Here is a 24,927-nt window from a genome sequence, read left to right on the forward strand (position 1 = left end):
TCATTGAAATTGCTTGAGTGTCTAACCAGACACAAATGATACCTGTGTTTGACCTTTTCTCAGTTTATTCAAGTTTGCTATCAAGAAAAACTTACAAAAATATTCCACTGTACTTTTATAACTTAAAATTCTCTTGATTAAGAAATGCCCAGAGCTCAGAGCTAGTCTCTTATCAAATTAGTATTTTTTTATTTTATTTTTAATGTGGAAATTAATACATTTCCTACATCTACCATTTCTCCATTGAAATTTCCCCTTACTGTATTTGTTTTCAGCATTTGGTTACTGATTATCCTGGCATATACCCTATGCATACCCTAAACAGTCCAATGGATTAAGACTTCCCAAGGAGTGCAAATGCATCCTAAGCTCACTGATTACTCCAGAGCACCACACTGCTGCTCTAACACACATTTCAAATTTCCAGGTGGGAATAAAAGGAAGGATAATGTTTTGGGGAGGCAGTGTTTATTCTTTCCATTGTCTAAAGGGGAAAAATGAAAGCAGTACTGACCCTGCTGATTGAGAACAGCAATCCTGGTCTATCTGAGCAGACTCCAGTGAAGCAGAATCTAAGTTTCCAGTAAAATAAGTGCTCCCAGACAAAGGTTATTAAGCTGAGTGCCATGGCTGCTGCAAGCATATAAAACACTCCTGCCATGTTGTCGATGTCCAGCTGGCTGCTCATGACTTCATTCTTCTCGTTGTGACAAATACCAGTCAGCCACAGGGTTTCTAACTCTTCCATTTCCCCTAGGAAGAGCAAGGAGTCAAACCAGTTAAAATGCAAAAATCACTGCTCACAGTATTCAAAAGTCTTTGCAAGTTTAAAAATACAACACCATTTAATGCTTCATTCGCGGAGCACTGCAGACTTATGTAGCCAGGAGTTGCAAATATAGCGGATATCAACTCACAGCACCCTAGTTTCAGATGTCCTCAGATTTCATAAATTACGTGGGAAGCTGGATGCTCTAGAAAGGAGGATCTGTGGTTTAGATAGAACTTTCTTCTGGTTGCTATAAGTATTAGCACTTGCTATAGAGAGTAGAATGAGCTAGTAAAGAGCTGGGACAGGCTTTAGTTTCGATCAGAGAGAGAACTCAGCAGAGAAGCACCCTGACACTCAAGCAGACCCTTTCATGCCCCCTCCCTCTCCACTGCCCTTCACTTGTACCTCCCTGATCCACTCTGACCCCTCCCTTTGGCCTTTCCCTTTAACAGCACAAGGCAAATTTCACAAATCCTTGCAAATCTTTTAGAAGTGCCAAGAGAAATTTGTTCTTTCCCATCTGATCCATGATAAACTTCTTTCCAAATAAGCGGCACTGTTGTGGCTGAAGCTCTCCTGACACATCTGGTCTCTGCTCAGTATCTCTTCCCTTTTGTTGCTGCCACTCCAGTTTCCTGGGCAGCAACAGAAGCACAAACAGCCTCACCACGTGCCTGAAATGGAGCATGTCTGGTTCTGGCTGTGCCACATCCTTACTGCCATTAAAACACTTCATTTACTTAAAGCTAACGAAGCAAATCTGCTCCCTCCATCTCTTGTGTATTCTTAACTTTGAATCCATATTTCACTGATGAGATTTGGCCTCAGATGAAGGACACTGTCACCTAGCAGTGGTTGCTACTGCCAGCATGGACAGAGGCAGGCAAGAAACTCCAAGTGTTCCTGCCAAATTTTTTTTTTTTTTCATTTTGCTTGATTTACTAATTTTCAAACATTTAATGTTGTTCTTAGTGAAGCACTGCATGGGTATACAGGCCTTTTTACTCTCTTGGGATATAGTCAGCTGAGTAATTATCATTTTTAATGTCATAAACTTATTGTTTCCAGAAAATACAGCAGGCAATGTAGAGGGCCAAATAGGACAGTATTAGCTGTCTTGGTGTGTTTTCCAATTTAAGATATGGCTTCAATATGGGGGAAGAATTTCCATGGTACAAATCCCTAATCCTTAGCCGGTGATTAGGGAATACATTCTCAGTATTATAATTCATACATCACTGGAAAAAAGAACAGAAAAAAATGGCTAGAAGCTATATTGACATTTCAGCTACCTTCAAGCTAGACTAGAAGATCAATGACCTGCTGTGCTAAAGCATTTTGCAGGAGAGAGTGCCAGGGCACCAGGAAAGCTGCAGCCCACAGATAATTTGGATGTGAGTTCCAATTGGAAATGGAACACAAGACTGTGATGGAGAAATTGCTTCTCAGAGAATGCGAATGAAAAACTGAAGTAGAAAGGACAAGTTCTGATGCACTTTAGCAAAGGCATTTCACAAATTTGTAAGAGGGATTATTCGGTCTCTAGCTAATTCCAAGTTTAATTTTGTGCTTGAAGCACGAATTGAACCTCTACATCTGCAAAAGGCAATGTGTCTTCTCCCAAATTACAGTGCTCAATCTTCAAAATACCTAAGAGCATCCCAAAGAAGAAAGTCAATCCTAATGAATCTTTTAAAATCTTCTAATCCAGGACATGGGACAATAAATTATTAATTGTAACAGTATAGATATTGCACACATAGATAATTGGGGTTCATTATTGCATTTCCATATCTTAGAACATTTGGATTTCTTTTGTTCTGCTAAACCTCAGTGGACTGTTTCCCTCGTCTCCCTTTCAAGTCCTCCCCAAGGTCTATGAATAAAACTCACAGAGGCTAGAGAAGAGAAAAGAACCCAAGTCCAAAGAGAGAGCAATATTTCTGGTCTGTGCATTAGTAGCTGAAGCTCTGCCAATCAGATCTCATTACTTCCCACAGGAAAATTCACATCTCCCATGATTGTCAGACATCAATTTCATTTGACTGCTGTGCCCTTTCACTATTCATAACAAAATTCACAAAGGAATTTAAACCTCTTTTTTATTACTCTTTCCTCTGTGTTCCTTTCCCTTTGGCATGTACATCTAAAGTAACTATTGATAATCCAGCAACCTTTCCAAAAACATCCCGACAGAAATGAACCAAGCTTGTTTTCAGTCAAGATAAATGACAGTGCCCTGGCAAGTAAAGAACAAAGCATCCCAGAGCCTTGCAGATCCTGCTATTGCAATATCCCTCCCATAATATCTGACAATGACAGCAATCACTGTTAATTAATGTGCAAAAGGAATCCACATTTTTATAGATAGCAAAGCACTGTGAATCATTGGACTGTCATATCTATGGAATGATGGAATGGGAATGGACATATTAGGCTGATAATTCTGGTCTCTCCATATAAAGCAGTTGCCATTTCCAGTACATATTTTTCTACATGTGCATATATATTTATATCTGTGTGTATCTGTGTGTATCTGTGTCTGTGTGTCTGTGTGTCTGTGTGTGTACAGAGAGAAACAGACAAAACTGGTAATAATTTAACTGTAGTAACACTTCAGCAAAGCTGACCCTATAAAACTGATAAAAATGCCCAATCTTCTTACTGCTTTTCCTGCCCATTACACTTTAAACCAGATATTCACAGAAGCCATAACATTTTTATTACAAAATCCTGAGGCATGAGAAACATTTTTATCTGTCAATTCATTCCTTATTAAAATCTGTCACTTCCAAATTTGGCCTGGAGTTTGAATTCAAAACATTGAACTTTGAAACTTGTTATAATTTGGTTCAGAAAATAAATTCATTTAAAAGAACAAAATCCATTTGGAGGAATGTTGTCTTTCAAACCTTTTAGGGTGGTCTGACTTGTGAGCTGAATGCGTAGGGTGATGACACCTACAGCAATATATTATACTTTGGAATTGAAAGGCCAACAATTTGTGATTACCAGGCACTGGAGAGTTCAGTCATCCCTGTGTGTGCATAACACTCATTAGTGAGTGGGAGCTCCAAATATTTCATTAAACAGACCTTGGAAATCTAAGTCAGCAACCTCAATATCCATAAATGCCAGGCCTCAATGAACTGAGTGTTAATGGAGTTCAAGTCTGCATCTGATAGGGGGGTCTAAAGTTACTCATAAATATTAATCAGACTTATTTTAAGGGTTTTTGTTTTCACTTCAGGCACTTGCTAAAGGAAAGTAATGCCACAATCATCTCCTACCTTCATTCATGTGTGGACCAGATTAAGGTATAAATGAACAGCTGCAGATCTCAGCAGAGTACATCATGACACTAGCACAAGACCAGAAAATGAAGAGTAGCAGTGTATTTGACAAAAAAAAAAAAACAGCATTTATTTTCTGTTTAACACATCCACAATCTATTTAACCTGAAAAACTCACAAATGACTACATGATTCCTACACTAAGAGATATTTAAAAGTTCTATAGCACTGTATCATAAAAGATCTGCTTCATTTACAGTGTAAGAATGGGCATAAGCAAGTGCTTTAAAAATCCATATTTCAAGCAATGTTGAGTGTCGGCAGCATTCATTCAAAACACGCTCCAATAAATTGCAACATTCCAGTTCTCTCACTGGTAATCCAGCACTATTTACAATGGGTTTAGGTTACAGTGCAAACAGTGCAAAAGATCCCTTTGTGCTCCTCCTGGGTTTGTTCCTGTGGCTATGGAGCTCTCTGCCCTGGCTGCTATTTGCACAGAAATGTGCCAGTTGGCCTTTTGGCCTGAAAAAAGCCACAAGGGCCTTTCTTTCTACATAAACTCTGGCCTATTTCACACGTTATCATCCTGGGAAGCACTGATAAACTGCCCACTGTGTCCCCTGAACAATTTTGTCACAATAAAAATTTCATTATCTAGACACAGAAACGTCTAAAGGGCAGAATCACATGCTTTTTCTCATCAGGGCCCTTAGCAGGCTCTGCAGGCTGTGCCACCTCTCCCTGGTGCTGCCACACATGCTGTCTTTTTGCAGCCTGTGTCACTGGCTCTTGGGGTGTGTCAGGTCTCTGGGACACTTTTAGGGTGTTACTGATCTCCCCAGACTCCTTTTGTTTCTGTGGCACACAGGCACCTGCAACCACCTGAGTACTGGAACCCAGTGCCAGGTACAGCTGCACCAAACTGCCTGGCCCTTCAGCAGCTCTGAAACTGCACAGGCAGTCATCCACCCCTGACTCCAAAAAACACTGTCTTGCATCAGTGAGAGCTGTCTGGAAAGATGAATTCTCCCATATATTGTGTTGTGGCGTGCACTGCAGCCATCCCTGCTCTGTGCACACCCTGCAGGAGAGTGCCTGGGCCGAAGCAGGAAAGGATGGCCTGTCCCAGTGGGGAAAGCAGAGCTGCAGCCCAGCACTCTCATTGCTTTGCTGGGTAAGTACAGCAGAGCTCTGGTGTCAGCACTTCCCTGGGACTTGCATAAGGCCCGGGCCAGGAGCAGGTCACCAGCAGGAGATGTCAGTGCATGTGTCACGGCAGAAGGTGCCAAAGGCTGCTGTGACAGTGTCAGGGGCGGTGGCTCTCGTGCAAAGCGCTACCCTGAGGTTCAGCCTGAGCAGGCAGCACAGCAAACTGCATGCACTGAGAAGAGATGATGAGCAGGAGGGTTAAATATATACACTCACACTGGTCAGATGTAGGGCATCATCTTCAAAAGAGCCTGGCGGCACTAACAGAATCACCTGCTTATTCAGGCTGGACAAAAGGTAGTTTTCAAATTTAGGGACAACCTGTTCCGTGTTTACTCTGGTAGAACTCCCCCTAAGTGACAGGGGAGGAGGACAGCACCCCATCACTTGGGGACTCTAAAATAAAAGGGTGTTCCCCCTGAAATGCGGCATCCAAATGGGTTGATGTGCATTTGGTTCAATAAATTCATCAATTCCAATTTGACCCAGTTTTATGATCCATACAGAATGTTTCAGAGGAGAGATTATATAAAACCACAGCAACTTTTCAAATTCAGCCTGGATCCCCCAAAACAATCTCTCTTATTTTCTGAGTTATTTCCCCCTGTAAAAATAGCAAGAGGAACACAGATGACTGACAGCAATAAACTTACTGTGAGCTAATGACTTCACTCTGCATGTCCCCATTAGTTAAGGATGAATTAACAGAACTGCTAAGCACGACTTTCAATATTACAATCCCTCAAACTCTTGTTCAGCTACACAAACGCCCTCCACTTATACACTCACACTCTTCAGTCACATTTGTTCCACCCACTGCTTAAGGAGGACACTAAATATATAAACAGAAAATCACTGTGATTGTGGGTGTATTCTGCCTGAGCAGCACACACTGAAAATATGTCCTTATAATCACATACGTATTTCCTTCTTGGGCTTTAACAGCCCGTGTGAGTCACACTGCTACACTTCCTTATAATCTAGACAGTGATTTGGAAGGCTTATGCTAAAATATGAAAAAAATAGCAAAGAGCTTTCCCCTTCCAGATGTAAGGGGCAAATCTCATTTCCACAGTTACCTATTACCCATAAGGACTGGGAAGCAATTATCCACCCAGGAAAACAATTCTTAGTGTACTAAGCTGCCCTAAAAGCACATGAAGATTAACCAGAACTGAAAGTTATTAGGAAGGGATAACAGACCCTGTGGAAACTCAGACCAGAACCAGTTTTCTCCTTTATGTCTCTGAGGCTCTAATTGCTTTAAAGTTTTCAGCTTCAAGGGTTAAGGGCTTAATACAGCTACACCATCTGCCCTCTTCCTGGAGATCTCTTCCCACACTGTCTTTTGAACTGAGCTCTTAATCTGCAGGTAGTGCAATACATTACAAATGCCTCTGACGAGTAGATGCATAACCTGGCCAGCTGGCTGGTATTCTCCACTCCCCTCAAAATTGTTCCCCTTACCCAGCTTTTATTGTTCCTTGTTTCCAACCATTTCTGCTTCCATGAGTGTTTTATCCCTCTATTCTGCTGCATCCCTCGTAGCTAAAGGCTTCTTGCTGTCTTTCTCTCCATCCCATTCACACTCAAATCCCCTCTTACTCTCTTAATTCTGAAGGAACTTTGTCATTTGTAGTTCAATAATCTCATCTTGTCACAATTAAAAAAAAAAAAAAAAAAGAAAGAAAGAAAGAAAAAAGAGAGATGGGAGAAAGACTGAAAGAAACAGAGAGAAAGAAAAAGAGAAAGCTGAATTTTTCTCACTTTCTATGCACCAGCAGTTCTACACCAAATCCCAAAGACACGGTGCTGTGGGTTTCAGAAACAACGCCTCCCAAATGATTTTATGGGATATTTTTGGACAAAGTACCACTCCTTAAAAGGCACGTGCAGCCCAAGCCAGAGGAGAATCAGCAACACCAGGGCCTGCAGACCTAAAGTTCCTGCTCTGGGGGCTGGAGGAACACGGTGCCTTCCCGAGCGCTGTGTCTGGAGCTGCTGAGCCCCGCGGGCTGTGCCTGAGCCCTCAGCCCACTGCTGGCAGGGCTGTGTGCCCAGTGCAGTGACAGCTGCCAGGTGCCACACTGCTGCTGGGGACACCAGCCTGCCCAGCTGCTGCTGCAGAGGTTCACAAAGAAATCAAAGCGTGGATCATGCGATTCCTCAGCGCACGGCATTTCTGTTCTGACACATTCCTGTGGCTGTGGGAGGAAGATCCAAACAAAATGATGGTGCTGTTTCTTAGCAGCCGTATCATTTTAGTTGCTTCTGAATTCCTGGGTGCATCTATTTCTCAACAGAAGATTGAGATTCTGTGTCTCAGTAGAAATATTTTTACTTCTCTGTTAAAAAACAATGGAAGTTTCATCTTGTGACCATAGCAAGACAAAAAAAGCAGCACAACCACCACTGGGCTTTAGAGAATCATCCCACCCATCAACTGTCTTAAACAAAGCTGCAGATGCTAATCATCAACTAAAAGCTTTTGCAGATAATGAGATGTGCTGTACAGATAGCAAGATGAACAAAGCCAGAAATTCACTAGCAATGCACTTCACTCATATCCCTTATGCAAGAAAAGGCAACTCTGAACTCTTTCTGTTGAAAAGATTCAGAGTTCCAAAGCAATTAATCTTATACTAACAACTGCTTATTCATCTCAACTTCCCACGGGCAGGACTACGTATGTGAGCTTGCACAAACCAAGGGATGAAACCTTTTGAGTATAATTATACTTTTGAGACAATTAAGTAGCTATTCTTTAAACTCCTCAGCAACTCATTCCCATCCTTCTTTCCTCTGCCTCTTTTCCTCTTTGTCAGAGTAACAAATTGGGCACCTTGTAGCCTGCTTCCTTACATGGAGACTTCAGAGCTGCTCTCACAGTGTGATTGGTAATTGTCAGTGTAATTGGTCCACCCAGTAGAACTATCCTCAGGATGGGAACACTATTCATGTAGAAATATATAGATAAACCACCCAGTCAGAGCTTGAAGTTATCCCAAACACAAGCCTACATCACTCTGTATTTAGTTAATTTTTTCTCCAAAGATTAAAAAGAGGGCCAACAAGAGGCCAACAAGATTAAAAAGAGGGTTCAAAGTCATTGGCTTTAACGCAGAAACAGAATCATGCTTTGAGAAGTATGAAAAGATGCCCCTACAAGAACAAGTAATTAATTCTTCAGTTGGATGTTTTACATCAGCAAGGAAGAGGGAAGAGGTTCCTATCCACTGCACAAAAAAATCATTTCAATGTGTAAGTGAACTGGCTGAGATAGAAGAATTAAATAGAAGCAGCAAGGAAAAAATCAAATGAGAAAAATTACAGAAGAAAGACATGTGCAGAGGAAATTGGAAGCTCTAAAATACATTTCAAAAGGCCATTTCAGTACTGGGTAAATGTAAAAAAGAGATGAGATCATGGCTTTTTGTATGTGCAATCAGATATACTTTTACACAAATTACTTGATCTTACACAAATATATAGCATAATCCAAAACAGTTTTTCCTCTTATTAACATATTATTCATATAAAGAAATTATGTTTGTTGAACTCATTAGAATGTGTTTTTCTTATAGTTATGGAACTCATTAGGTTTACAATCATTCACCTAAATTATTCCATACCCTAATGAATGCCCTATTACACATACTGAAGAATAATTCAATACTACTTGGGGCTCTGCTGTTTTACAGGCTTAGTCTTTGAGGATAATATATTCTACAGAAGTGATACATGTGAAAGAAGATTTCTGCCTCCATTTGTGTTTGCCTGTTTATTTAAACAACCTCATTCAGGCTCCACTGAGGCTTTCCCAGGAGTACTCTCTTAGGATGAAACTTTCCCCCCAACCATGCTTGCTTTTAGTCTAGAGAACTTCAAAGAGATTTTTAGTGATACAGCAAAGTGATGTTGGTCTGAACTCTGGGTTCACCCCTTCTAGCTCACCAAAACAGAGTTATGTAAGTTCACAGCTAAAAAGATTACCCATCGAACTACTGAAGTTAGACGTGGATTACAAAATCAGGTCGAGCTAGTTCTGGGCAATTACTCTTTACATTTAATTTCTTGGTGGTTAGTTCCAGTTCACCTGCAATGTACTTTGTAACTCAGTAGAAGAAATTTCATTATTAGGGCTTTTTTGTTAATTTTTTTCTTTTTTATTTGCCCCCACATTTGGTGGAGATGCAATGGAAGTTGGAGGTTTTTTTCCCTGAAAACAGTCAATAAAGAGACAATAAAGTGAGACAAGGTATAAAACAGGGACTAAAAGAAACATACCTATGGTAATTTCTACACATCATATATGTCCAACTACTATTCTCTTTACTAGAGCCCACATCATTTTATGAACAAATTTAGGAATCCTTCACAAGAGAAAAGTAATGTTTTAGCATTCCTGGGTTGTTCAGCATAACTTCTAACAGTAATGAAAAAATGCCATAATTGTATTCACAATTCTTAATTTGTGCATTCAAAATGTTTGTTTATCTTCTGGGCAAGATGAGCAAGGGCTCAGACATTTCATAATGAGGTTTCATTCACCTGGGTGTTCCCTATATTGATTGCTATTCTCTAAGTTTTAATATTGAGTTGTGTAGATAATACATTTGTATTATTTTAAGCAACTAAACATGGGTTAAAGATATAAGCATTTGTATGCTATGGAAGTCCACAGGTCAAAGTATAAGGAAAACAATAAGCAAAGTGTAAGACTTTTCACACTTTGCTCCTACCCACTATGTTTTGTACCTGATATTCAGAGTTGAGATGAAGCATAAACATGCAGCACCTTCAGTATTTTTATGAGCTTTTTCTTAAATAGCTTCAAGTGCTTTCCCTTCTATTTTATTTCTTTTCCTTCTCTGTGATTTAATTTTTTGTGTTGGATGAGAAGTATCAAAAATGCTGAAGGAGTAAGCATGAAGGAAATGCAAAGTGAAAGGAATGAAAACCCAAGTGTTGCTCTGGCTACATCTAGAGGGGTTAGCCCACACTGAGAAATGCAGCTCAGATCCTCCTTCAGGCTACAGCAGCTTTTTCTTCTTTAGTATGGGACCAATAATTCAACTCAGATTCAAATTCTTCGTTTAAAAATGGCTCAGAATTATAGCACTGAATAATTCTTAACAGTATTACACAAACAGAAAATAACATTCAAGAATATGTGAATGTTTGTCAGGCAGCCATTGCAGGTCATCTAGTCATTCCTTTACCCAAGTAAGGGAGGCTTCTTCCATGAGCCTCTCTAAATCCAACAGATGGATATGATGACACTATTATTTCCATATAGACACCAGACAAAATGCATCAGTCATGATGATGACAACCTCTTCCAGTTTTTTAGTGTTATAAAAGGAGTAAAATCTGAGTGCTGGAAGACTAACACTCATTGTCTGCCCCATGAAAATTAATGTCCTGGGGTTTACAGAACAGGAGGCCACTATGCTAAATCCTGCTCTCCACCATTCCTGTTACACTGAAATTCACCATTCTTACCCTCAATTATGGTGATATTAAACCCATATTTATCTTTTAATAAAGCCTTCTCTTTCACTGATAGAGTAATGCAAAGTCAACACATACATCCATAAAAAAAAATAAATTATATAGTACACACTATATTCCAATCTGATAGAGGATTTAATCAGTCATATTACAGAAAATTTTTAATTACCATATTGCTATTTGCCTGTACAGGTGAAACACAAAGCTTTCTAAAATCAAAAAGGAGTTCATACCCTATGTGGAGACTGAGTCACCATTGTTGTTTTCAAATATATCAAGAGATGTGCAGCAAGTTTTCTCCTGCAGGGCAGAAGTGCCAGGACCTAGAGTTCTTCTATTTTGTGTTAGAATGAAAAATATTTGTTTGAAGTACAATGAAAGAAGTCACCTTAATTCAATTTCATTGGCATTCTTTTACCAGAAGTTTAAATGAATCCATCCTAGATTAGGGATCACTCACATCAGTTCAGAACTGAGCTAAACACTTTTAAATAGAAGAACAGTCAGGCTGAAAGATAACTCATCTACCAAGGAATTGCTCAGAGACAAAAATAAAGGAAATAAATAAATGTATAAATGCTCTCTAACACTTAGGCCAGCTTTACTTTGTGATGTATATGAAAACACTTCCTGAGAATAGATGCCAATGCCCTTGGCAGTGAGGTGAGCTAGAATCGAGTGGAAGAGAACTCCTGTCTCAGCAACAAGAAGTAATTTTACTTTGTTTTACCTGTTTTTATTTTAAAGACTTCAAGAGAACAGGATCAGAGCTACTAAAATCAAATTAACTGCACCTACATAGAGGAAGAAAAGAAAGGAAAAAAGCTTGGTCCCTACCGTCTCCCACAAACTGAAGGAGGGCGAGATCAATTTGTCTCTTCCAAGGTGATCCTTTCTGGAGAGCAATCCCATAGCCAGTAGTGGCAAAGATGTACCCACTGCCTATTGTGACAAGTTTGCAGCCTTCATCTCTTCCAGCTTTGTAATTCAGCACTGCTGCATCATAGATGAAAGCATCCAACTTCCTGAAATAAAAGAAAACATTTTACAAACCAAATCATTAGGGACAGCTGTTGTCAGACTTCTTTTGTCCTTGATGTTAGGACCCTGTTGACTATCATATGGATTCTTTGATATCATTAATTACATATCCTGCTCTGCTGTATCTAAAATTAACAAAAGGCATCTATTTTAGTGAGGGGAAAGTAGGACACATAGTTTTGCATTTCTATTTTAAGGGATGCTGTTAAAAAATACTGAGCAGGAGAAACCAATCCACAAAATGTCTTGCCATGATATCTTTGTATCTTTGCTCTCAGTATGGATAATAAATATCTTGAGATGCAAAATGGTCTCCAAAAGCAACAGAAAGGACAACAGAGAAAGAATTGATGCAACAATAGACAATAAGTTTATTTAAAATACTGAATGAGATTGAAAATGTTCACCAGTTTTACATACACACCCTTGTTTTTCTTCTCTTTCCAGAAATAAATAGTGAAGGTGGAGGTTAAGTCCTTGATAAGACAAAGGAAGATACTGGAGCATATGTCACAGAGCTACCTAAAATCCCACTTAAATATGATAGAAAATATTTCTTTATGATTCATAGTTCCAAACATATTATTTGTGTATCTGAAGCACAGCAGGAAGAAAGGAATTTGTGAAAAAGTTTAAGCTTTTACCCCATCTATCTAAAAATGGAAGAATGAGATAATCCCATTCTCTAAAGAATCCAGGGAACACAACAGGAGTGGAACACAAATTCAGTGAAGGAAGGAAAAGAAGCAATATCCTCCAGGGATACCTCCTCAAAGGCACTGTAAAGCAAGTTAGAAGGCAGGAGCATGGATGTTTCACAAAGGAAGGCAGTGAAAATGCACATACAAGAAGAGGAAGCCATTTGGAAGGACAATCACTTGACAGCAGCAGATCCCAGCCAAAGAAAAGGCATTCTTATACTGCCAGAAATTCATATGCAAACTTCAGAAAGAAACAGATAAAACTTTATTTTGCATTACTGCCCTCATCTGCAGCCAAAACCTTTTAAGATTTTTATTACTTGCACAAGAGGAAAGAGCTGTTGGGGCCCCAGCTCCAACCTCACCTGAAAGACACAGGAAAGCAAAGCCAGACCACTCCCAATAACACAGCCTCCCTTCCCAGCATCTTTGTGCATCCCCATGGAATCAGAGGAGCAGTGGCTTTGCTGGATGGTGTGGGGGAGTCTCCACACTGCCACCCCCATGGGCTGTGCAGCCCCAGGCACTGCTGAGCCCCTGCAGAGCCACAGAGCATCACTGTGCAGCACTGCTGAACTGACCTGACGGGCTGCAGCTGACACTGCACTGCCCACCAACACTCGGGGCCTGTCTGCATGCAAAGGCAGCTAGAAAAATAAATGTATTGTGGCACAAACAGGAGCAACAGCATCAGCTTCAATTACATTATATCAGGGGGCACCAGTTGGGAATTCTCTTCCTATGAAGTCTTGGAGTCACACTTGCTATTAAGCTTTAATCTGTTTATGTTGATAAAACTTTTCATTTATACCCACGGAACAGAGCAAGACCTAGACATATCACATTTTGACTACTGACAGAAAAAAAAGCCCCAACAAGCTTTCATGCATATCATAATTCAAAGTTTATTCATAAATGATCAATCAACAGAACCCTAACTTTGTCAGAACTCTAAATCAGATACCAAAAATAAATACCAAATAAAGAAACCCATGTCTTTATCACATCAAACCAAGAGGAATAGCAGGAGAGAATGAAGTTCTTGGATTTTGTCTGATGTTGTGGAAAAGTTAAGCTCCTGTCACTAATTACTGCTCTTTATTGCTTTTCTTCAAGGATATTTCTCCCAACAGTCACCATTCAAGTCATCTAATTGAAATTTAGTGAAGTGGTTAATTCAGAGTAGAGGTGGTTCATTCAACCATTAAAAAAATAGTTGGCCCATCAGTTCTTTTGTTTTTCCCCTCTTCCCTAAATTTTCCTTGGCCCAACCTTCAGTTTAAAAGTCAGATTAGCTGCACCAATGCTCAAAATTTGGTTTCCTCATTCCTTTAAGTGGATAATTTAATATGCAGAAAAATCACTAAACATCTGGTAGGCGATGTCACAAATTCAATCCATAAATAAAACACGGATGGCTACCTGGTACTGAGGGTAACTAAATTGGAAAGAGCCAAGAGGTGCTGGGGCATTGCCCAAGCCTGCAGCCCTCAACACAAGATCAGAGTTTTCTAAATGATGGGCTTTGATGCAGCACTTCAGAGACAATATTTGCTTGTATAGAGAGCAAAACTAAAAATCTATGTCCTTTGGGTAGGCTCACAGTGGGAAGAAACCCCACAAACCTGCTTGCTGTACCTTCAGGATATTGTCACTTTTCTGACCTACAGCAGCCAATTACCAAAACCAAGAGAGCCCAGCCCCAGCCCCTGACATCTGCAGTTGTCTGTGGGGAAGGAAGGAAGGAAGGACTGCTCCCCTCTCAGAGGATGCTCACAGCTCAGGGACTGGGAGGTGTTGCTCTCTCCATGGTACAGACACTGCTGCAAACACACAACTTAAAACACACTGGAATTTGTCATCTGTTTATTCTGGGACTTGTAGTTTTGCAATGCAAGCACATAAAACACATGCTGTTAAACAGAGAGAAAATATAAAAAGTCAGCTACTCTTCTGTCAAAACAGTCTCAGTCAGAAATACAAAGGAAAAATATCTCTTTGCTAAAGACTCCAGGGCAAAAGCCTTGTGCTACCTCAGAAATTACAGTCTTCACATGCAGTTTGCCTCCTTGGTTACTGAGCACTGTAGTAAAACTTTGGGACAGAAAGACAAAGCACGGTCAGAGTTTCCCTCGCTGTGGAAGCAGCTCCCCAGCTCCCCAGGAGCCTGGGATCAGTGCAGTGCTCACACATGGAGCACCTTTGGAGGATGCAGAAGGCTTTACTTTTGAGGACTTTTTCTATACTACTTCTATAAGGTCACAACAAATCCCATTACACAAATCAATTTAAAAACATGAGGTACTTTCCTGACAGATGCTGAGAGCTGAAGGTTCTGCTGTCAGTCACTGCCCAATGTCTTAACTGTAAATCAAAAATTGATTGCCCTGAAAAACTCTTGGTGTCCACAAATACAAACTTATATTCACAATTTATTTTCTGCATTCCCAACATAACTCTTATAACCTCTCAAGGCTTAATCATCTTTTCATCGTGTGCTGATTACAGAAGTACTGTTCCTGCAAAGCTCCAGAACACGCTGTGCCCCTGCAGCGTGGGCAGGGAGGAACAAGCCCCAACCAAAGCTCTCAGATTTTAGGGCACCCAACTCTTCCATCACTAGGAGGTGAATTTATGGCATTCCAAAATTTTAAGAACTTTCAGATAACTATAAACATTTCTTAATTAGTATTTCCAAAAACAGAGACAGCAAAATCTGGGCAAGCCCAAAAACTGTGACCCTTTCTGAGCCGTTTGCAAAGCTGGCAGCGAGATCAGCGCTGGAGGAAGACAAGGCAGGGATGTGTGCAGGCCAGAAGGCTGCTGGGAACACAGAGGATTTTCCTTCTTGCCATGTCTGTGTGGGGAAAGCCACAGCTGCTGTTTCCCTGGGCTCTGATGGAAACGGCAGGCTGGGTGAACAGCAGGGACCGCTGGACACAGAAGCTCATCCTTGTCATTCTCCAGGCAGGACTGGGAAGCCTGGACCTCCAGCTCTCCCTGTTCTTTCTACAGAGACTGGCAAGCCCCAGGTCTTGATTCTAATGGCACAAAACTGCAGTGTTCTGCACAGCTGAGCACGCTGTGCTGAGGTCATCCCTCAGTGCAGAGCAGCTTCCACACGCCGAGCACAGACCACACACCCAGAGAGGCTCAGGGCCTCCTGCAAGCCTCAGCCACGTACAAATGAACCATGAACTTGGTTAACCATAACCACCATTAACAAATGAACCATTAACTTGGTTAACCACCATAACCACCATTAACAAATGAACCATTAACTTGGTTAACCACCATAACCACCATTAACAAATGAACCATTAACTTGGTTAACCACCATAACCACCATTAACAAATGAACCATTAACTTGGTTAACCACCATAACCGCCATTAACAAGTGAACCATTAATTTGTCAGCTCAGTGCAGCAGGGAGGGAAAAGCTTTGTCACACTGTGGCGTTTAACTAAACTGGTAAGAAGTGTTAGAGAGTGAGAGAGAACTAAGAAAGGTGGAATGTGAGAAGGTTCAAAACTGACATGAAGTGGCCAAACAGGCCAGGCACCTGCAGCCAGTGCAGGGGAGCAGAACTGCAGAGCTGTGATTCATCTGAGCAGGTCTGCAAATTCCTCAGAACTACTGCAATAATCCTGGCCAGAAGGAAAAAGAAACAGTTTGGAATATTTATATAACAGTGACTACAAAGGCAAACATCCTTCATCACTGAGCAAGCACCAAGGGGATAGGGGGTGGGGAGAATCTTATCTCACAGCATCAGAGAACATCAGGTGTTATGAAATCATGAATTGGAATAGTTCTAGAAAAACCCAAACAGGCATTACTGAATGTAATAATTTGAAGTGGGAGATATGTGAAAAATGTGTGGACAGTCCCATAAATAAACATTTATGATTAATCAAGAAGGACAGGAGTTGAAAAATTAGAAAAACTACTGCAAAAATTTATTCTCAAGAATTGCTGGACACATGCAAAATTGCCTGCATAGAGAAAATTTAAGTTAGAGGAAAAGGTACAGAAAAGCAATTTCAGAAAATTTGAAAACATTTCCCTATAATTTTCCCCATCCTTATTATTGGCACAACTTTTCATAAAATTCCTATGATGAAAACTAAAAAGGAAGATGAGGAAAATGCTCCTTTTATTAGTCACTTCTCTCTTTACAACAGAAATATAACAGAATTGAAAAACATTCCTTTGCTTTCTTAACCAACTACAATGATTTTGTTCCCTTGATGGAATAAGTAAAAATCTAAAATGCCAATCTACTCAGTAGTTCTGGAGCTACAATGACATTAGGGGGGAAAAAATTGGTGTCCACTTAAGGCTGGATTAAATTTAATGATATATTTTTAGAAATCATCAATAGTATTGTTGGGAAGGCAGCGAGTCCAAGCATACTGTCTGTAAGATCTGATGGATTTACATCACAAACTTTCATTTCATCCCTTCTTTCTTGACAGAAGAGATAAAAGGAAGTATGTCAAGAGTGAACAGTGAGGGACAGCATCATTTGTGTGTCTCTGTGTCCTGGGGATCCAGTGCTGAAAGGTCACTATGGAATGGCACAGCAATCAAAGGGAAAGAATGCTGCTCTGAAGATGAGGCTTCCATGAAAGTCTCTAAAGGGACACTTTGATACTGCTGGAGCAAAAGCAGATATTTAACCTTAGCATGAAGGACTGTTGATTTCCCTTACACAGCTTTGACTAAAACGCATTTCAGCTTATCTGATGCACTTCATCACCAGCAGTGACTTTATCTTTCTGAACATATTCAGATGGCTCCTCACAGAACTGAACTTCACACACACTGAGGGGATTTCTTGACATCTTGATACTGCCAATTCATTAGGGGAAAATTGAACAACCACCCCCTGCAACAACACAGGTCAGCAAAGTATAACCCAGTTAAATGATGAAATCATGAGCGTGGAACAAGCTTTTGACTTTTCTCCCAGCTCAAACTATCCTCACTTCAATCTTCACACAGGAAATACAGACATAAAATTTGAAAGAGCAGGTTCTGACAGACATTAACACCACCATGAGAGGTTGTGGAGGCTTCACCTCGCCTGTCAGGGCAATCCCAGCTGACAGAAAATCCACTGAGAACCTCCCTTGGCTGTGGTTACCTGAATGGGCACATTCACCCTCCTCACTCCTGGCAGCTCCCATCCACCACCCCTCTGCCCACCCACCTTCCCAGTCCCTGAAACATTTCCCTTAGCAACAAAATAATGGAAAATTTAGTGTGCCTTTATGATTAATTTATACAATGGAAGATTGTCCCACTTCACTTCTCAGAAGCCAAGCCAAGAAGTTTTTGCAACGTATCAGTTTATCAAAACACAAAATTTGAAGAGCTGAGTGGGGGGAATATATTTTTAGATTAAAGGTTTTGTCCCAGTTACAATAGCATAATGAAGGATAAATTCAGCACAGCTCACCAAGTACCTGATCTCAACCCCAAACTAACTCAGAATAGCTTCTTAAAAGAATAGGGGTTAGATGGAACACAGCCACTTCCACCTGTTTTGTTTTGTTTTATTTCCAGGGTATTTGTAATATTTAGAGATATTAGATAGATAACAGCATTACCTAAAAAAAGTTATAATGCAGACAAAGGAAGTAACCTTAAAAAATAAAAAAAAAGCCAATCAAAAAAACTCCAGAAGAGCACTCAGGTAATGAGAAAAGGAACTGGAATGAAATTATTATAAATTATTTTTTTTCCTAGAGGCAAGTTTCTATGCATCAGGTGAACAGGAGAAACAGGGCTGTTAGTTTTTATTTCTTTTTAAAAAATTGCAAAAGAAGCAATCTTCTGGCCAGGAAGGAACTCCCAAAAATGTAAAAATTACAAGAATGTAAGAATAACTACATCTCCTGCAAGAACAGTAGTTATGGGGAAAGAGGAATCAGCCATGAGAAAAACTGATGCCAGAAAATCCCATCATGAGTGGAAATTCCATAGGAGTCGTTAAGTCTGTGCTGGCAGCTTGTAGTGCTGAACTCTGCTCACTTCAGCAGTAATAGCAGGAAAGCTGTGCTCATTCAGCCACACACTTCTTTTAAGATACTAGATTTCAGAATTGATATTGGAGTGAAGAGATCCCTCTGAAAAATGTTCCTAGATGAAACAGCAAATGTAAATGTTTTCACATCTCTGCAGCCCTCTGGCACAGACAGCAGTTGCCCTGATGCAAACCAGCTTTTCAATTCTTAGCTCATGTGGCTACAGCTGGAACATCCATTGGAAATCATTCCCTGCAGAGCACAATGCCAAAATGAACATTAGAGTGAACACTGAGACATATATTAAATTAAAGCACCACAGAAAGCATCATAATGTAAATTGAAATTAAGTTACTCCAGCCATCTGATGCCAAATTAAATGAAGTTATTGATTGCAGAAGTTGTCTGATCTTGGTCAGCCAGGACAGAAAATCCTGAATGGGCCAAACTGTTTAGCAGAGATGTTTTTTTACAGAAGGTCAGGAAGGAAACCATTATTCACATTTCAGCTCCTTCAGACAGTTTTAAGGAAAGTGTATTTGTATTTGCACAATAATTTAGTGCTTACTGTCAAAATGGATAGTGATAAGTAGACACCCTGGAGCACAGCAAACATCTGGCTCTCCCAGGTAGTTCAGGATCTTTGTTCAGTGTTCCTTGACTTGGATGTTTCCCCTGTGTTTACATGATGAGAGCACTCATACATGGTGCTCTCTCTTCACGTATCATAACAGGTATCCTGGAGGGCTGCAAGCATAAATTATAATGACTACAGAAACCTCATGCTGCCTACAGGCCTTTTCCTTTCTTCCTCAAACTCTCTTCAGAGTTAACCATCCCTGGTAAATTCTTAAAAATTTGGTTAAAGATTTGGACTTTTCTGTGAGTTCTGGTTGTAAGCTGCTATTGTATCCCCACGAGAACAATGAAGAATTTGTGCCTTTAATGAAAAATTAAAATATATCATTTTTCTTTTCTTTCTTCTCTCACTCCTTGCCCTCATCTTTTGAGGAGAAAAGGTATGAACCACAGCAAGAACAAAAATTACAGTTTTTTCTTCTGGTGAAAATTTTGATGGCAATTTTTCTTTAAAAATAAAAGGAAAATATTGAAATTGGTTTTGTATTGAAGTGGAGAGATGTCAGCTGGCTGTCTAAAAGACAAGTTGGGCTTGATTTTAACTTTGGGCACATCACTACTATAATTGGCAGTCCTAATTAGCAGTAGGACCTGCTGGGCACAATCCCAACTGTGCTGCAGCTGACGGAAACAGCGATGTTTGCCTCCTGGTTATGCCTGTGCCACGCTGCAGAAGCTGCCAGCTCAGCCCCTGACCTGGTTGTATTCGCTCAACAAATAACAGAGTGTGCAAAGCTGTGAATTGGATAATTTATAATCACTGTGAGAACAACAAAAATCCAATTCAGGCCAATAAACTCACAGATGGGGTTAAAAGGCCATTGGGGCCTTCTGGGTGCTCTCCTGCGCTCTCTCTGCTTAATGCCATAAGATTCTATAAAACATGTTAATAATCATGTTCTTCTCACATGGGAGAGTGGGCTTGCAGGGAGGAAATAACTCCTCATGCCATTTGCACTGCTCCCTTCCAGGTGTTTCTGCTGGCATTGTAACTTGTCATTAAAGGATGCTGAGGATACAACCACCACGTGTCCCTGTCAAAGTGACAGCTCAGGACAGCCTGCAGGCCAAGAGCAGCTCCTCAGGGGCAGCTGATAAATCATGGGGATGTAACCCTTCACATCTGGTAACCCAGCACGGCTGAGGCCATTCCTGCTGTGGCTATGGCACTGAAGACACGCTGACACCACAGCAGTTTTTGCAAGCAGCTCTGTAATTCCATCAGCATGTCAGAGAGGACGTGGGAATAAGGTATTCAACTGATGTGTATCAACACAAGCACTGCTGTCTTTAACAGCAAGGCAGATGAAGTCCCAAGTAAACTTCAGCATCAAATCCCTGAACACACAGTCACAGCTGTGGCTGGCAATAAAAGCTGTAAAGCATTCACGACAGCCAGGGGATCTGCAGCTGCACACGGGGCTGCTGGCCTGGAGAACACCAGGGACTCATTCCTGCAGCTCCCTTGAAAGGAAGTGACAGGCAACAGGCAAGCAAACATTTCCCATTTTATCCCTACAGTAAAAAGAGCCTCTCCCAATTAAATTTTCTCATTTCAGCCATTAGCAGTTAAATCCCAGACTATATGCCACTGTAGATGTGCTGGGGCAAAGGTGAGAACATGAAATGCATTTCCAGTTTATTGCCACTGCAATTTCTACTCTTGACAGTTTTACAGCCACAAATAGAAACGCTGCGTGCAAACTCAAGAGCTATGAGCTCATACAACCCACACCACAGAACTGCAACTGCAAGGTTGCTTGGCCTGCAAAAAGATGGTATTCTTTAGCTATAATCTCTCCAGGAAAAATATAGGCAGGCAAACAGAAGGAAGCACACTCAAAGAGCCACTGCAAACATAACACAATAATTAATGACTTCCTATTCAGGAATTTATTCTCTCTTCAAGAAGCACAATCAATAGGATCTGTCTCCCTGGTACAGAGGGCTCTAGAAAAGTAGATCAATTAAATGCAGCATGGACAGAAATGCTTGTGATGTGTTTTTAAGGCTGTGTGTGATCAATAAGCATCTCAAGAGCTCAGAGGAGCCTCCACAGCTCTGGCAGAGCCGGACACTCTCACCAAGAACACATTAACTAACACCTTACAGACTCTGCTCTTCTGGGTAATGCTCAGGGCAACAACTGCCATTTCTGTTCTCATTAAAGAACAAAACCCTACCTGAGCTGCTTGGTCCTGCCTAAGGAACAATCCCAAGCTCTGCACGTAGCACAGCACATGTGGACCACCTTAAATGCATGAAAAACACAAGTACACTTTTTCTCAAGCTTATGAGATCAAGATTGCTTTCAGTAGCAAACTGCATTGAGGGAGGGAAAATATTCTGCCATTTTGAAAATCATTAAGTAGTACTTCAATACCAAGATCTTCCTTTTTAACAGGCCTAGTTGCAAACTGACACATTTAATTAATAAAGTTCTGCTGCTGTTCAAATGGTGTTTCAGCAGCTTCCTGAGAAATGCACCTGTCAGTCTCAGAAATAAGGCCCTAGTGACTAGAGATGGATATTACTGAGTCTTTAGAGACTTTTTTTTTTTTAAGATCTTTTCAGGAACAAAGGTTAATTTTGTATCAAACAGGAAAACCCAATAAAGCTGATAACTTTGCCCTCACCCCTGATGGCAACAAGCATTCCTGAAGAAGCTGCAGTGAACCCCCTATGGGGATTCACCTGAGGGAGGAGGTATAATGTCATTGTAGACTAACACAAAAATCTCATTTCCACTTTGATTTGCAGCATTTCCCAGGTGATGATCTCAAACATTTTTGATGCTAATTGAACAAGACAGGTCCAAGCCTATTGCCCATGCAGTGAAGTTGCTTGTTCTAATTAAAAAAAACAAAGGCAGATGCTTTCCTTGTACATTAATTTCTGAAACAGTACCAGCTTCACCTCTCAAAGATGAAACCAGAAAGGGGCTGGGTATGCTTCCATGGCTTCCCAGGCACAGCTGTGAGCACACTCACCTCTGCATGCAATACTCCAACACAACTCTTATCTAACCCTTACACCTGACCAGGAAATAAAGGCAGGAATACCATTTATTTTATACATATTTCTATCCATATTTCTCCCCTCCTAAGGCTTTTTCTGGCCACATTAGCAAGTGGACTGAAGCAGCTGATTTTGCACTTCTTGAGAAAAAAAAAAAAAAAACAAAAAAAAAACCCCACAACAGTTTGGTTTTTAATTTGTTCTCCAAACTGCAAATCTCAAATCTCATGTTTGTCTTCTACCTGCTTTCTCCTTCCAGTTCAATTCAATAACATTATGTATTAAACACAATGGTCTCAAAGATCAAGGTATTTCTAATACATCTCAAGATGTTAATGCTAATTAAAGCTGATCAAAAGATTTTGTCTGAGATACAGCAAAACCAGACTGAACTGTGACAAGATGCTACTTTATCATTTCATTCTGTTTAGATCACAAGGGCCACACGTATGGCATTATTCAGTCACTAAGCATTGGCTCATTGCTGGAATTTTTTGCATCTTGAAATTAGAATCAAACACTCTACAAAAGTAATTAAAAGGGACTAAACCTCATGTCTTCAATTAAGCAAAAGTAGGTTTTAAAGTGAGATTGGAAATACAGGTTAAACAAACACTCCAGGGATAACACAGTTCATATTTATTTTAACTTGCAGCAGCAATTATCAACCAGATTCTTTGCAAGTCCTTCTCAGTCTATAGACTATGACTAAAATTGTCAGATAGTTCATTTTCAAAAAGCTGTGCAGAAGTAGCAAGTCTTACCATGCACGGGGAAGCTGCTTGTTGTATCCCCAAGGATGAGAATGAAAAAAAAAAACAAAGATAAAAGTACAGGAATAGTTTTGGAAAGAGATAAAGATGAAAAGAAACAAATTAGCTGTAATAAGGTGAACAGAACACACACAATGAAGAAGAAAATAGAAATTATATATTTGTTTGGAAGCAGAAGCAGTTTGAGGAAGAAGAGATGAGTCATCCTCAAAAGAGCCAGAGAAACAGAGACTCCATGGGACCAGATGTACTAATTATCATGGAATCCAGTGAATGAGGGAGGGAAGGCAGTTAAATATGTCTCAACCAGACTTCATCAAGTCTAGTTAAAGATGAAAGGGCAAATTTTACAGGGAAGAGAGAAAGAATTTGGTCAACGAAATCATAAGGGGGAGATCAAGAAAATATGGTTCTGTATGCTGAAGAACAGAAAGTTTGGCAGAAAAAAAAAATGAGAAATTGGTTCTGAAGAATCTGAGTCTGAAATTTTGAGTCTGAAAGCAGCTGACACCCTGCTGTTCAGTCCTTCTGCAGGTGCCACCAGCCAAGGAGAACAGCTGGAGGTAGCAGTTACTTGTACTGACCCAGAAGTCATCTGCTACAGAAATACCAGTCAAGGGGAGCAAGGCAGACACCTGGGGGTGTCCACACACAGAAATCACAGAAGAGGAAAGAAACTTCAGCAGGGGAAAAGGAATTTGTCGAAAATAAATAGTTGATGCTGTCAAAAGGAGCAAAGTTTTTAATGAGGACCATCATCTGGCCACCATCAGCAGGAGCAGCCAGCCTGAGCTTTATGAACATCCTGAACCACCCTGCAGTCAGGTTGCCCCCCCCATTTTCACACTTACGTGTCTGATGAGTGGCCTGATTTCCAAGCTAACAGCAGTTTTTCAGGGCTTTCAGTAGCACAAATGGCTGGTGAAAAGTACAAGCAGTATACATCCCCTAAATAAACTGTCCATCCAACAGAAAAAGTCCTACAAATGGCTGGAAATCAGGACATCTTCAAAAATTCCCAGCAGGAATGGTAGGATCCAGCTATCTTTAATGCACAATTCAGCTGTCACCCAGGAAATGGAACTGGCACAGGCTTGGTCAGAGCAGGAGCTGCAGTTTGGAAGCCCCTGGGCAAGGCTGATGTCCCACAGTGTTACACATCTGTCCTGGGATGGACAAACCAGGCCTGGGAAGTGCCAGCTGAGAATGCCTGGAGAAATGAGGGCAGAGAGAGCTCCAACAGCAGCAAGGAGACAGAAGAGAAGGAAACAGCTGGAAGGGCAACTTTTTAAAGAAGGAAATTGTCACTCTAAGGAAAGATTTTGGGATTTCAAGGTGTTTTGGTTAAGTAATACATTACACTCCCATACAGGTTTGGCAGAAGGCGAGTCAAAATTAAAAGGATAAGCAGTTCCCCAAAAAGGATCAAAAGTAACAGGGTGTTTTAGTAAAAGAAACATGTCCTGTGTTCACCATAAATAACAGCAGGAGACAGCTTCCTTGAAACAGCCTCTAGAGTACATATACTTAAACCCACTAAAGTAACATCTCACTTCAAAACAAAACCTAAAAAGCCCATATTGAGAAATTACTACTATTACTGTATTATTAACAAATATAATCATGTTGCTATCAAGCCTAAATGTTTAGAGCTAGCAGATTCCTGTCACCCAGATGAATAACTATCACTGAGCAATGAGTCACTCTCCTACCTTTGGAGGATTAAGAATAGAAATTTGTCTTTGTCCAACCAGGCAGATTGGGCTACTTCAGAGAGAAAAGAATGGATGGCACTCAAGTCTAAATCTCAGCTCTTTTGAAAGAAGGACAATAACATTTACCAGAATATTTACCAAGATTGTCAGAAGCAGGATTAGGCAGCACTGCAAAGATAACAAGAGACTGTACTGTCTTCAAATTTAAGAAACAT

At 40.5% G+C, this 24,927-nt stretch overlaps 1 protein-coding gene across 2 annotated transcripts in view; it reads right to left on the bottom strand.

The window, feature by feature from the left end:
• Positions 1–24,927, bottom strand: part of GRIN2A (glutamate ionotropic receptor NMDA type subunit 2A) — a 163,024-nt gene that overhangs the window by 13,242 nt on the left and 124,855 nt on the right. For both annotated transcript variants that reach the window (XM_015643183.3, XM_015643182.3), the window contains exons 12-13: positions 11,629–11,816; positions 515–753 (exon numbers count right to left, since the gene is read on the bottom strand). In XM_015643183.3, coding sequence (XP_015498669.1) covers positions 515–753; positions 11,629–11,816 — 427 coding nt within the window. The remainder of the gene's footprint in view (positions 1–514; positions 754–11,628; positions 11,817–24,927) is intronic.

This window comes from Parus major, chromosome 14 (genome assembly GCF_001522545.3).
Source record: "Parus major isolate Abel chromosome 14, Parus_major1.1, whole genome shotgun sequence".
Classification (NCBI taxonomy): domain Eukaryota; kingdom Metazoa; phylum Chordata; class Aves; order Passeriformes; family Paridae; genus Parus; species Parus major.